We start from the raw sequence: 14593 nt of genomic DNA on the forward strand, positions 1-14593 counted from the left end.
GTCCCCATGCTCCTCTATTCTGCCCTCCAGGTATGATGATGACCTGACCCGGAATACGCAGGTGAGGATGATGTCCTAAAATATAATGGACATCCAGAAAGAAGGAACCTGGGTCCCTAATGACCCCCCAAAAAGGAGCCACCTGCTCATTTTAAGGGCTCTATATAGGCTGTTAAATAAGAGAAATAAAGATCTATCTCTTTTCAGCCATTGAATTTATTGGGATTCTCTGTTACAGAAGCCTGGCCTTACCTTAACTCATTCAAAAGTTTATAGAACCTTATCCATAATAATAAAAACGGCCTGTTCAGACTAAAAAGGGCAAGAAAACTGTCCATCCTTTCTATGTGTAGTCCTTGGGTAGCACAGATCTGTAGCACTGCATACATTGTAAAACAAAAATGGTTTCCACGTAAAAACATAATTGTGCTATGTGTTTAAAAAGAAATGTATGCATTTGAGATAGATGGCTGTGAGAAGGACCAATTAAGCAACTTGAATTTTATATTTTCCCAAATCTTAGACAAATACAAAAGTATACAGCATTTCTTTGAAGGGATGAATTACAAAATCAAGGCAGTGTAGAGAATGACTGAATTCCCTGTAGAGTACCTCTTCCGTCTGTTTGTCCATTCTTTTTACAGCGGGCTTTGGCTTCACCTCACAGGTAGGAGGCTGGGCTACAGAAGGGATACAGGGAGGAATGCTGGTGCTTGCAGCCTGCTCCACTTCTCCTGGAAGAAGCAGCAAATCTGTTGGATACAAAATATTTCAGTTGAGCCCTTCGCCAAGTTCACAATTTACCTAAATCATTTAAATGCCCAGAAGTCAAAGAAAATGAAGCAAATATGCTCATGTAAAGTAGGTCCATTTCACAATGCCTGTTCCCCTTTGGGAACTGGACTCAAGGGTTTGTCCTTTCCTCACAATAGAAGCCATTAGTGCATTTACTTTTATTTTATCGTTGCAAACTTAAGAGTCCCCCAAAAATGTCTGGAGGAGTACTGTTTTTGGAGTAACCTGACTGTCCCTTTTACTCTCAACTCAATTTCTACTTTTATAGGAAAATAAGGTGGTAAGATGTTACTTTTGCTTCATTTTCCCATATTTTCTTGAAGGGATAAAGAGAAAGAAAATGGAGTGCTGATTTCATCCTGTAACAATATGGCAATATTTCAAAAATATATATTAAAAAACAGTAATGCCAGAAGGAAAGTACTTTAACTTTCAGCAGAAAAATGAAATACTCTGTCATATTCATAATGCATGGTCTAATTTTCAACACTTGCAAAGAACAACAGCAATGTGTTTCCTGCTTGTTAAGCACAATCTCAAGAATTCAATAACCAATCTTGGAGTTCTGATTGACCTATTATAAGCGGATATGTCTCCTGATTTTTGCATGTGTGACAGTACATGCATGCATCACAGACAACTGATGATCTTCCACAGCTTTCTTCAAGGAGGACAAAAAAACAAATAGAAGCACAACAGGTTTCCTACTCAGCCTGTTTTCATAGGAACAGAAGGGCTTGCTAGAACTAGCCAATAACTTGGAGGCGACTCTGGATGACGCTGCCCACTTCTCAAGGATGATCCTAATTAAGGCACTAATTAAGTTCTCAATGGAAGTGATTAATTAGTAACAGGCATGACTTGACTGCTGCAAATGGCAGCATGCATAGGGAGATAATTGAGCAGGTATTGCTGTTCAAAAACTGAAACTTATTTGAAATGAATCCCTCAACACTATAGATATCCCCTTCACACACAAAAAAATATAATTACAAAATTCTTATGACTCCAGCAACAGAGAAAACAGACAGCCTGGAAATAGAATTGTGGAGGGGAAATGACAAAGAAGGTAATTCTGCTATGGCTAATTATTGAAATTTTAGACTATGATTTCATTAATTAGCAGAAATAAAAACAATAATAATAGCCAACACTTACATACTCATCATTTTGTATGCTTTAGCTCTGCTAATACTCCCAAAGCTCTATTATTTCCTGTTCTACAAGCAATGAGCTCTAAACACTGACAGTAGCCTCACTCAAGATCCCACAGCTAAAAAGGGCAGAGCTGGGCAGTCTATCTACAGAGCCCATGCTCTTATCCTACAATGCCACATTACGAACTTCTTTTAAACAAGCATTTTCATTACATATTTTATTTTACTGGATCAAATTAAACACTCAAACTCAGAACCAAGAAATGTCATTACTATAACACATTAGCATGGTTAGGCAACATTAAGTACATTTCCCAAACATTTCATACCCAGAGAAACAACATTTTAAAATTCAATGAGGTTGGTGGGAAGACTGGTTTTCTAATGCACCTATTTATGAGTTCAAAGCCAAATCCTCACTGAGCATCCTCGTGTAATAGCCCAGGACTGGTACAAATCTGGTGAGGGACCCACTAACAAGGAAAGCAACAAGAGAAAGCCTTGGGCCTCTCAACATGAAAACCATTATCTACCTGACCACTGGCTGACAGAGCAAACATCAGTTCAAATGTGAAATCAAAATCAAGTCTGCTTTCAGGGCTATTTAAAATCATTGTTCTGGCTGACAGTATTGTGCAGCGAGGAGGCTAACTCTGCAGTTTCTTTACTGAAACTTCACTTCTCTAACCTATTTGCCAAGAAAGTAGGATTTTCAACAAAAATGGTTTCTTTCATAATAATTCTACTGCCATGGGAACAATTCTTTCAAAATGACAAGACTCAGTATTCTCCATGTCTTAAATTCTTGTCATTTGTTTCTTCAGAGTCAAAGCGAAATGCACCAATGCATATCTATTAGTGCCTAACATAGCACCTCATACATAGCGAATTCTCAACAAATACTTGGAGATAGAAAATGAATTGTGTACACCTCAACTTTTAAACTGAACGGCAAGTATCAAGAGTCTGCCTGCCAATAAGATGTTGTGGATGATGTAAAATGAGTATAGCCCTTACCCTCAAAAACTAAACATTACAGGAATAAGACTTTCATATATAAAGTCAATCAAAGAATAATCAAGAAAAAATTGAATGGCTCTAACTCTAAAGATGACAGATTTATAAAAGGGCAAAAACAATATGAATGAGAAGAGCCTGGCAAGGCATATGTTATAAAGAAAACTACTGCAATCATTTAGCCATTTTACAATTGTGGGTGGGTTATATATATACTCACATTCTCTCAGGAGAAAAAAATACTGTATTCACTCATGGTAGGAAATGAAATTTCTGAAGTTCTCTGTATAACCTTCTAAAACAGAAATGCTTTAAGAGACTTAATCTGATCATATTCGTTGTTTCGAAAACAACCAAAGGCTTTGTTTTCACCTTAATGAAATGCCACCATCTTGGCATTGTAGAGTCAGGGACACTTTCAAAAATGAATCTTGAGGTTGGACGGCAAGACTGGTTGAAGTATTTTAATCTCTTCTTTCTCAACCATATGTTTAGAAATTCTACTATTTAAAAAGTAGCTATTCATGCCATTTGTCTCTGTATTTTGTCAATGATCAGAAAGTCAAAGACTATAGCCATGTAATCTAATACAGTGTTACAAAGTGAGCAATCTACTTGACATCTGAAATTTTATATACAATAATATTTAATCTGCCTGGCATATTTATAAAATTAACCAGTGTGTTCATTTGTTACCACATAAAACGGCCAAAATTTCCTGAAAGTTTGGGCATCCTAATACAAAAAGGATATAGATAAAAAATACTTTAGCCATCCAGGCCACTTCTAAATAGAGCTTCCAGCTATGATAGTCTCGTTCAGTAGTTCTTATTCTTAAAAATGATTGAAGATCCCAAAGAGCTTTTGTTTATATGGGTTATGTCTATCAACACTCACCATATTAGAAATTAAAACTGACAAGTGTTCTAATATTTGTATATTAGAATCATTACAAATAATCAAGTTATATATTAAAATAAGTATTTTTATTAAAAGTCTATTTTCTAGAAACAGAAAATATTGAGAAGAGAAGCATTATTTTATATTTTTTCAAATCTGTTATAATATCTGGCTGAACAGAAGAAAGTTGGATTCCCTATTTGTTTCTGCATTCAATTTTTGAAATATGCTGTTTTTTAGTTGAAGTAAAGAAAATCCAGACTCACACAGATAGGCAGTTGGAAAGGGGAGGAGTATTTTAATAGTCTTTTTATATAGTTGTGGATATTTTTCTTTGATACTACACCACCATTTGAAAAATGATAAAGTTTTTCAAAAGTTATTTTCAATGAGCATTCTGAAAACATGTCAGTGAACTTTTTGTACTGCTACATTAAAATCCATTGGTCTATCTTGCACACTGAATGGATCTTTCTCCTATGTATAATTTTGTAAACATTATTAATTGGTCATTTGGAAAATACTGGTTCACTGTGTTATGTAGATCTTCCAAATTTTGACATATTTCATTATACAGTATAAAAATCACATTAGTTAATATCACCAATTTTGCCAGAGAAGCCTTTAAATATTGAGAAGCTGTCAAGCTCACAGTACTAGATACAAGTTCTCTAAAAATCTAATTTTCACTTGATGCATTGCCAATTTTATCATTGGCAACGAATACCATTAGTTATTAGCCTTGAAGAGACAGGCTCACTTTATTCATTTTTGAGAAATATAGTTTGTCAGTCATTCTTTCAAGTAAAAATGGTGATTCATGAAAGAGAAAAATAAACTAGTTCAGCACACCACTCAATCACCCAAGTGTTTTTCCACAACCACTGTATTTCAGTATGTAACAGAAGTGCCGTATGAACACTTACTATTTTGGCACAAAAATCATTAAAAAGAGGTATACTTAAGAATCAAGATTTAATAAAATTAATAATTTTTACATCAAGAAATTTTCAATGAAAACTGGCATTTGTTTTTTATTATAAATTTATGACAGTGAAGATGACAACTGCTAGTATAACTTGGTGCCACAAACTTGATTCAGACTAAGGTGCCAGCATCTTCACCCATCATTGCTTTTCCAACTTCAATGCAAACATCAACACATGACCTGCCAACCTCAGGGTTTCTGAGGGATTCCCAGACCACACCCTCAGGAGTCCGCTGGTCTAGCTAATGTCAGTCCAACCCTCCCACTATCAACAACTAGAAAAGCTAGATAAATTACAAAAATCAACTATTTAAAGGCATTGGAGAAGGATGAGGAACCAAGATTTCAGCCACAGTTCTTAAATATGTGTTGAATAAGAGTCCCTAGTCATTCGGGGGTAGCCTAAAGCTGCTTAAAGTTGCAAATTAAGAAATACCTCTTTTTTAAAAAAAAAAAAAGAAAAAGAAAGAGGTAACCAATGTCATCACTTGTATGCACTTGCTCATTAATGGCAATTAATCCCTTTAATGGACTAAAAATGACTGGACGTTGCTATGGTTAGGATATGGTTTGTTTGGCCTTAGCAAGTCTCATGTTGAAATTTGATCCCCAATGTTGGAGGGTAGGGACTGGAGGGAGGTGCTTGGTTTGAGAGTAGATCCCTCAGGAATGGCTTGGTGCCATTCTCTCCTGAGTGAGTGAGTTTTCGCTGAGTTCTCACTCTTAGTTCCCGAGAGAACTGACTGTTGAAAAGAGCCTGGCACCTCTTTCCCTCTCTCTCAGTTCCTCTCTCGTCATGCAGTTTCTGCACATGTGACTACCCTTTGGCTTCCCCAGAAGCACATGCTGGCTCCATGCTTCTTGCACAGCCTGAAGAACCACGAGCCAAATAAATCTCTTTTCTTTACCCAGCAACATAAATGGACTAAGGCAGAAGTACAGTACTGGAGAACCTGAAAATAAAAATCAAACAAGGCTGCCAACCTTTGGGCAGGAATCAGTGCCCATTCTCAAGCAATACAATCAGTCACAGCATAAGTACACCCACTGGCCAAGAGATGTGTGTAAGACAGCATGAATCTCAGAAGTAGATTAAAAAAAAAAAAAAAAGTCTCTTGAGCTACTTGGGCTGGGCCCACTGAAGAAGCATAAAAATAAAGATGAACAGAAAATCTTCCTATTCTAATGGTCTCAGCACAATAACTAATAACTGATCCAAACAATAATCGTGCTGGGTAAAAGTTTGGGCCAGTTTGTCTGAGGCCTGACAGTCACCAGGTTAACTACCTTATCTCAAATTCAAAAAAGGAAGAATAGGTTAACTTGATATCAAATAAACACAGTGCACAAAACTCTGTGGCAGACGCTAACCTCAGAAAACTGCTTAATACCATTGCTTAACAGAACTGGCTCCACTGAAAAACCGTCTCCAATCTTTCCACCTGGGCTGCCAAATGATAAAACAAATATCAGAAAAGAATCATGCTCCTAAATCTTGGAGAATATTTATGAGAGTGAATGGGGTGAACAAATAAAGTCAGTGGTAGAAAAACAATATGCAAACCACTTCCTTGTTGCCCCAGGCAAATCTGTTGCTTAAACAATAACAACAGAATCTAATCAGTAAACCTCCCAGCTGCCAAAATTATACAAGCAACTTGACTATTTAAAATGTCACATTTCCCATCTGATATAAGTATTTGCCTTCTGCTCACATTCCTGAAGTGTAATACAAATTAGGCCCAAAATAAAATTCACCTTGGCACAAACTATTTAATTTCTTTTTCCTTTAAATGACCCAGATTGTACATTATGAAAATTGTAAAGCCCTGGTGGCCTTTTCAGTAATTAGAATAAATTGCTGAAGCCTAGTTTGATTTTCAGCATAGGCTTCGCACGTCATTCTATGTGTGGGAAGGTCTTGACTAGTTCATTCAAGTCTTGGTTCAGCCTCAGTAATCTTTTATACACAAATATAAGAAGGCTTGTTATCTGATTTCTGGAAAAATCCTACTAGTGAGTTGTTTTTATCAATATTTTAAAATAAATCTGTTAATTGAAAAATGTAACTTGAAAAAAATATTTAAAGAAAGCAATGTGAAAATACTGGAGAAGGTAAAAAGGCTAACTTAAAAGATTGACGGGCTGGGCACAGGGGCTCACGCCTGTAATCCTAGCACTCGGGTAGGCTGAGGTAGGTGGATTGCCTGAGACCGGCCTGGGCAACACAGTGAAATCTTGTCCCTACTAAAATACAAAAAAATTAGCCGGGTGTGGCAGCATGCACCTGTAATCCCAGCTACTTGGGAGGCTGAGGCAGGAGAATTGCTTCAACCTGAGAGGCAGAGGCTGCAGTGAGCTGAGATCCTGCCATTGCACTCCAGCCTGGGTGACAGAGTGAGACTCCATCTCAAAAAACAAAGATTGACATAAGAAAAATCAGATCTGTTGGCTATGTTGGTTTATGTCAATATACAGACTTCTCATATTGGCAAGAAGTGAAAAATTTAAACCATTCACAAAAGCACCCAAAACATGTACTTTTGTGCCCTCTTATGAAATTTATTTTATATTGCATATGTATTACATGCAGACTAGAACCATTTGTCTCCACGTGTTATCCTCAAATTAATTATATTAACATATATTTTACATATAATATAGATTACATATGTTTTATATGTTTATATATGTTAACATATAATATATTAACACATTATATAATTATTATATTTTATTATTATGTATTATTATATTATTATATATAATACAGGAATTCAGGAACTGAACTCAACTCTGCACCAAGCAGACCTAATAGACATCTACAGAACTCTCCACCTCAAATCAACAGAATATACATTCTTCTCAGCACCACATTGCACTTATTCCAAAACTGACCACATAGTTGGAAGTAAAGCACTCCTCAGCAAATGTACAAGAACGGAAATTATAACAAACTATCTCTCAGACCACAGTGCAATCAAACTAGAACTCAGGACTAAGAAACTCAATCAAAACCGCTCAACTACATGGAAACTGAACAACCTGCTCCTGAATGACTACTGGGTACATAACGAAATGAAAGCAGAAATAAAGATGTTCTTTGAAACCAATGAGAACAAAGATACAACATACCAGAATCTCTGGGACACATTGAAAGCAGTGTGTAGAGGGAAATTTATAGCACTAAATGCCCACAAGAGAAAGCAGGAAAGATCTAAAATTGACAACCTGACATCACAATTAAAAGAACTAGAGAAGCAAGAGCAAACACATTCAAAAGCTAGCAGAAAGCAAGAAATAACTAAGATCAGAGCAGAACTGAAGGAGAGAGAGACACAAAAAACCCTCCAAAAAACCAATGAATCCAGGAGCTGGTTTTTTGAAAAGATCAACAAAATTGATAGACCGCTAGCAAGACTAATAAAGAAGAAAAGAGAGAAGAATCAAACAGATGCAATAAAAAATGAAAAAGGGGATATCATCACTGACCCCACAGAAATACAAACTACCATCAGAGAATGCTATAAACACCTCTATGCAAATAAATTAGAAAACCTAGAAAATGGATAATTTCCTGGACACTTACACTCTCGCAAGACTAAACCAGGAAGAAGTTGAATCCCTGAATAGACCAATAGCAGGCTCTGAAATTGAGGCAATAATTAATAGCCTACGAACCAAAAAAAGTCCAGGACCAGACAGATTCACAGCCGAATTCTACCAGAGGAACAAGGAGGAGTTGGTACCATTCCTTCTCAAACTATTCCAATCAATAGAAAAAGGGAATCCTCCCTAACTCATTTTACGAGGCCAACATCATCCTCATACCAAAGCCTGGCAGAGATACAACAAAAAAAGAGAGTTTTAGACCAATATCCCTGATGAACATCGATGCAAAAATCCTCAATAAAATACTGGCAAACCGAATCCAGCAGCACATCAAAAAGCTTATCCACCATGATCAAGTGGGCTTCATCCCTGGGATGCAAGGCTGGTTCAACATATGCAAATCAATAAACGTAATCCAGCATATAAACAGAACCAAAGACAAAAACCACATGATTATCTCAATAGATGCAGAAAAGGCCTTTGACAAAATTCAACAGCCCTTCATGCTAAAAACTCTCAATAAATTCGGTATTGATGGGATGTATCTCAAAATAATAAGATCTGTTTATGACAAACCCACAGCCAATATCATACTGAATAGGCAAAAACTGGAAGCACGCCCATTGACAACTGGCACAAGACAGGGATGCCCTCTCTCACCACTCCTATTCAACATAGTGTTGGAAGTTCTGGCCAGGGCAATCAGGCAGGAGAAAGAAATAAAGGGTATTCAATCAGGAAAAGAGGACGTCAAATTGTCCCTGTTTTGCGGATGACATGATTGTATATTCAGAAAATCCCATCGTCTCAGCCCAAAATCTCCTTAAGCTGATAAGCAACTTCAGCAAAGTCTCAGGATACAAAATCAATGTGCAAAAATCACAAGCATTCTTATGCACCAATAACAGACAAACAGAGAGCCAAATCATGAGTGAACTCCCATTCACAATTGTTTCAAAGAGAATAAAATACCTAGGAATCCAGCTAACAAGGGATGTGAAGGACCTCTTCAAGGAGAACTACAAACCACTGCTCAGTGAAATAAAAGAGAACACAAACAAATGGAAGAAGAATCCGTGCTCATGGATGGGAAGAATCAGTATTGTGAAAATGGCCTTACTGCCCAAGGTAATTTATAGATTCAATGCCATCCCCATTAAGCTACCAATGACTTTCTTCACAGAATTGGAAAAAACTACTTTAAAGTTCATATAGAACGAAAAAGAGCCCACATTGCCAGGACAATCCTAAGCCAGAAGAACAAAGCTGGAGGCATCACGTTACCTGACTTCAAACTATACTACAAGGCTATAGTAACCAAAGCAGCATGGTACTGGTACCAAAACAGAGATATAGACCAATAGAACAGAACAGAGCTTTCAGAAATAGTGCCACACATCTACAAACTTCTGATGTTTGACAAACCTGACAAAAACAAGAAATGGGGAAAGGATTCCCTATTTAATAAATGGTGCTGGGAAAACTGGCTAGCCATATGTAGAAAGCTGAAACTGGATCCCTTCCTTACACTTTATACAAAAATTAATTCAAGATGGATTAGACTTAAATGTTAGACCTAAAACCATAAAAACCCTAGAAGAAAACCTACACAATACCATTCAGGACATAGGCATGGGCAAGGACTTCATGACTAAAACACCAAAAGCAATGGCAACAAAAGCCAAAATAGACAAATGAGGTCTAATTAAACTAAAGAGCTTCTGCACAGCAAAAGAAACTACCATCAGAGTGCACAGTCAACCTATAGAGTGGGAGAAAATTTTTACAATTTATCCATCTGACAAAGGGCTAATATCCAGAAACTACAAAGAACTTAAACAAATTTACAAGAAAAAAACAAACAACCCTATCAAAAAGTGGGTGAAGGATATGAACAGACAATTCTCAAAGGAAGACATTTATGCAGCCAACAGACACATGTGGTGATTCCTCAGGGATCTAGAACTACAAATACCGTTTGACCCAGCCATCCCATTACTGAGTATATACCCAAAGGATTATAAATCATGCTGCTATAAAGACACATGCACACGTATGTTTACTGCGGCACTATTCACAATAGCAAAGACTTGGAACCAACCCAAATGTCCATCAATGATAGACTGGATTAAGAAAATGTGGCACATATACACCATGGAATACTATGCAGCCATAAAAAAGGATGAGTTCATGTTCTTTGTAGGGACGTGGATGAAGCCAGAAACCATCATTCTGAGCAAACTATCACAAGGACAGAAAACCAAACACCACATGTTCTCACTCATAGGTGAGAATTGAACAATGAGATCACTTGGACACAGGAAGGGGAACATCACACACAGGGTCCTATTGTGGAGACGGGGGAGGGAGGAGGGATAGCATTAGGAGATATACCTAATGTAAATGACGAGTTAATGGGTGCAGCACACCAACATGGCACATGTATACATATGTAACAAACCTGCACGTTGTGCACATGTACCCTAGGACTTAAAGAATAATAATAAATAATAATATTATTTATTATTATGCATTATTATATATTAGTATATATTATTATATGCAACATATTAATATATCAAAATTAATATTAATATATTGATATTGATGTTGATTAATATTAATAGTGTATTAATATCAATATTAATTATTAATATAATATCAATATTGTGTGTTATATTATATATTATATTATAATATTAATTAATATTATTATATTATAATATTAATATTATTATAATATTAATTACATATACACTAGTATATATAGTATATAGATATACCAGTATATATAATTATATTAATTAATATTATTATATTATAATATAAAATGTTAATTATATTAATAATATAGAATATTAACTGGCAATCTGGGGTGTTGGTTAAAATGCAGATCACCAGATGCCATCAAAGACCTTCTGAATTAGATTCTCTATTGGGAGGGAGATCCAGAAATCTGCATTTTTAACAAGGTTCCCTCTCCCAAATCACCCAAAACCCAAAACAGTGTGCTTCCTCTACAAGTGTAGCTTCCTGACAAGTCCTTAGCTCTCCCTTCTAATCCAACTGGAGTCCCTATGCTGCTCTTATAGAAATTCAGAGCCACTCAGTGTATTAAAGTTAGAGAACCTCTCCCTAGAGGATGTGATCCCTCTAGACCTCTGATTTCACTTAAACCAAGTAAGTAATTAAAGAATCTGCAACATCTACTGGTTAATAGTGTGCTTGAGAAGCAATCCCTTCATGGAGTAGTGTGATGTTTGAAAACAATAAAAATATTCATTGCTTCCGGTTACCAAAGCCTCTCAAATTCAAGCAGCTGAAGAAGCTAGAGTAGAGGTTTATACAACCAACGTATAGATAGTCACCATCCCCAAACCAACTTTACCCAGTCACTTTAACTTCTGTCTGATTATAAATAAGCCATCCTTCCAACACTAATGACCATAAATCATGTTTATGACTACCTAAAGACAGTAAACAATAGTGAAACATCGACAACCAAACCTCCATGGAAACTGCTCCTTCCGTAAAATTAGGCATTGACTTTGATATATTCTTGCATATTAAATCAGGAATGAGTGTTTTCAAAAAAAAAAAAAAAACCTCTTGATTTTGAACATATTTCAAACGTCCTTTGAGAAACAAAGAATATCTATGCCTATCCAGAAATGTTAACTAGAAAGAAAAAAGTTTTCCTCTAAATAAACATCAACAGACTAGCATGAAGTCTTTTTCAATCCAGCCCATGTGGAAAAATGCCTCAGAAGAAACATTTACAATATATCTTTAGTATTAAGAGTTTAATTTACATAATAAATATTTTTAAAAGCAAAAAAATGGATTTTCTTTTATTTTCTTTCTACTAGCTCACTGAAGCATGTGTAGATTTTCTGTCTAGGCTTTGCATGTTATTCTACATGTGGGACGGTCTTGACATTAGTTCACTCAAGTCCACTGAAACTTGGTTCAACCTCAGTAACCTTTAATACCAGGCAGACAGCCTTATTTTTGTGACCAATTCTGATATTTTTATGATTTTTATGATCAATAGGTATTTCATGCGTCCCTCAAAAATAATCTCAGTTTACAAGACTGTACTTCTAAGAAATAAAGAGTTGACTTACAATGGCTCCACTTGAGACAATTACCTAAGAATCAATCCTGTGATGAATTGTTAGTGGGAGGGCACACCTTTATTTCATTTAAGACCAAAGGTTTCACAATCTTCAAAAAGCTTTGACCTTTCAGCTGAAATTTTTGTTATTGAAAAAAATAGCTCACAACTTTAGTTTTTCCTATCTTAGGAGAGGTGGAGGTAAGAATTGCCAAAAACAGGAAAGCTGTCTAAAGCCTTATTTGTAGTTTCTAGAAAGAGGTCAGGTAGTATAGAAAGGAAATAGAAAGCATACCCTCACTCATTTGGGGTTTAATCTCTTCATCCATGTCCAAATCTTCTAAATCTAGGAAATTGTTTACCTAGAAAAAAAAGAATTAACATCATTTTTAAGCAGAATAGACCTAAAGAAAAACTGCAATGAAAAGTCAATGAATTCACTTCCACAACACCTAACTGAGCAGCTGAATCCACTTTTCTCATTAACTCTTGAGTCCCAGCTCAAGGCTTTTGTGTTCACTGTGCTTTCCCAAGAGACATCTGAAAGAAGTAGTAAATTTGAAAGCTGACCTGGATTTTGGCAGGCCAAAATGGCACCATAGTCAGACCTCTGCATTGAAAGGGAAAAAAGTAGTCTGAGACTTTTTAAAAAGGGACTTTGTTCCAGATTCTATCCCAGAATATATACCACCACCATGACAATCAAAAACAGTGTTTCTGGGTTTTGTTTTCATTTTATTGCTTTTGCCTCTCAAGCAAATGGTGGTGGTGGCTCTGGCTACTGTCATAACAGCAGGCTTTCTTACAGCACTCTGAAGAGCCAGAGAGAAGAAACTCAAGAAAACAGGAGAGAAAAGTTCATGCAAAACAAAATCACAAGAGAGGTGAGCAGGGCAAAAACTCAAGTGTTTTCTCTTTCGAGCAAATAAAACTGAAAATTACTTCAAAGGTAAAAAGCAGGGCAAATGACCTTTACAGACACAATAGCAGCATTTCAATGAAAAACTATTCCACATGGAATACTGCTTTCCACTGCAAGCTGACAATGAGACATTTTAGATTAACAAAATGGTAAGATTTAGACAGGAACTAATTCATCTCAAGTGAATATATCAAAGAGTGTAAATAAGAAAATGATCTCACCACTGGCACGAATGAGACCGAGTAAAGGAATAAGGTGGCAATGCCTTTTATGCTCATGACCTAAACATGTGCATAACAAAATACCATAAAATTACAAATTTACATTTCATAATTGTAATTCAAAAGACAGGCTGGGTCCTTCTTCCCTCAGCTCTACCTGTGAGACCATAGCTATTACATAGGAATTTTAAATGGTACTTCTATTGCTTTTAAGTACATACCTGCAGTTATTATCTAGCATCCAAGAGAAGGCAAAAATTTATCTTCCATATAATGGTTTCACTACTAAATTTTGAAATTCTCTCATATTATATTGTTATTTACTTAGTGGTGTGTGCTAAGGGTGCTATACCAAAGCACCCCTTTCATTTATTAAGCTCTAAGGAAAAAAGATCCAGAACCCAGCTGACCAAGAATAGTTTAAGATATTCAAACACCAATGAATAAAAATAAAACAAAAAAAAAACTTGCAAGGACAAAATCTGCTGAATTCTCCAACTTTGTATAAGGGACAGTAAATGAGTCCTGTGTTTTTAGTTTGTTTGTTATGTTTTTGGTTTTTGCCAAGAAAATTGAATCATGCCTTATCTTCACCTTTTCTGCCCAATTCGGATCACCTTGAAAAGAACTGCCAACTTTTTGGCCTTCATCCATCACTATCTGAAAAAATACTTTTTGTCCTTCATCTGTCACATATTGATGGAAAAATGAAACAACCGAAAATAAATAAGCTGATCTTGTAGCCCTTCAGATGACAAAACTCCCCTTCCTATTTTTGTTAATTAGCTAAGCATAACAGACCAAATTCAGTAAGCCATGAATAGGCTCCTGAATAGGTTTCAGGAGCTCTGATTCTACTTCTGT

At 36.0% G+C, this 14593-nt stretch overlaps 1 protein-coding gene across 25 annotated transcripts in view; it reads right to left on the bottom strand.

Annotated features, from left to right (window-relative positions):
• Window positions 1–14593, bottom strand: part of IFTAP (intraflagellar transport associated protein) — a 59512-nt gene that overhangs the window by 8581 nt on the left and 36338 nt on the right. For all 25 annotated transcript variants that reach the window (XM_074012567.1, XM_005578166.5, XM_074012564.1 and 22 more), the window contains 2 exons: window positions 12882–12948; window positions 613–752 (listed from right to left, as the gene is read on the bottom strand). In XM_074012567.1, coding sequence (XP_073868668.1) covers window positions 613–752; window positions 12882–12915 — 174 coding nt within the window. In that variant the 5' untranslated portion in view covers window positions 12916–12948. The remainder of the gene's footprint in view (window positions 1–612; window positions 753–12881; window positions 12949–14593) is intronic.

The sequence above is a fragment of the Macaca fascicularis genome, chromosome 14 (genome assembly GCF_037993035.2).
Source record: "Macaca fascicularis isolate 582-1 chromosome 14, T2T-MFA8v1.1".
NCBI lineage: Eukaryota > Metazoa > Chordata > Mammalia > Primates > Cercopithecidae > Macaca > Macaca fascicularis.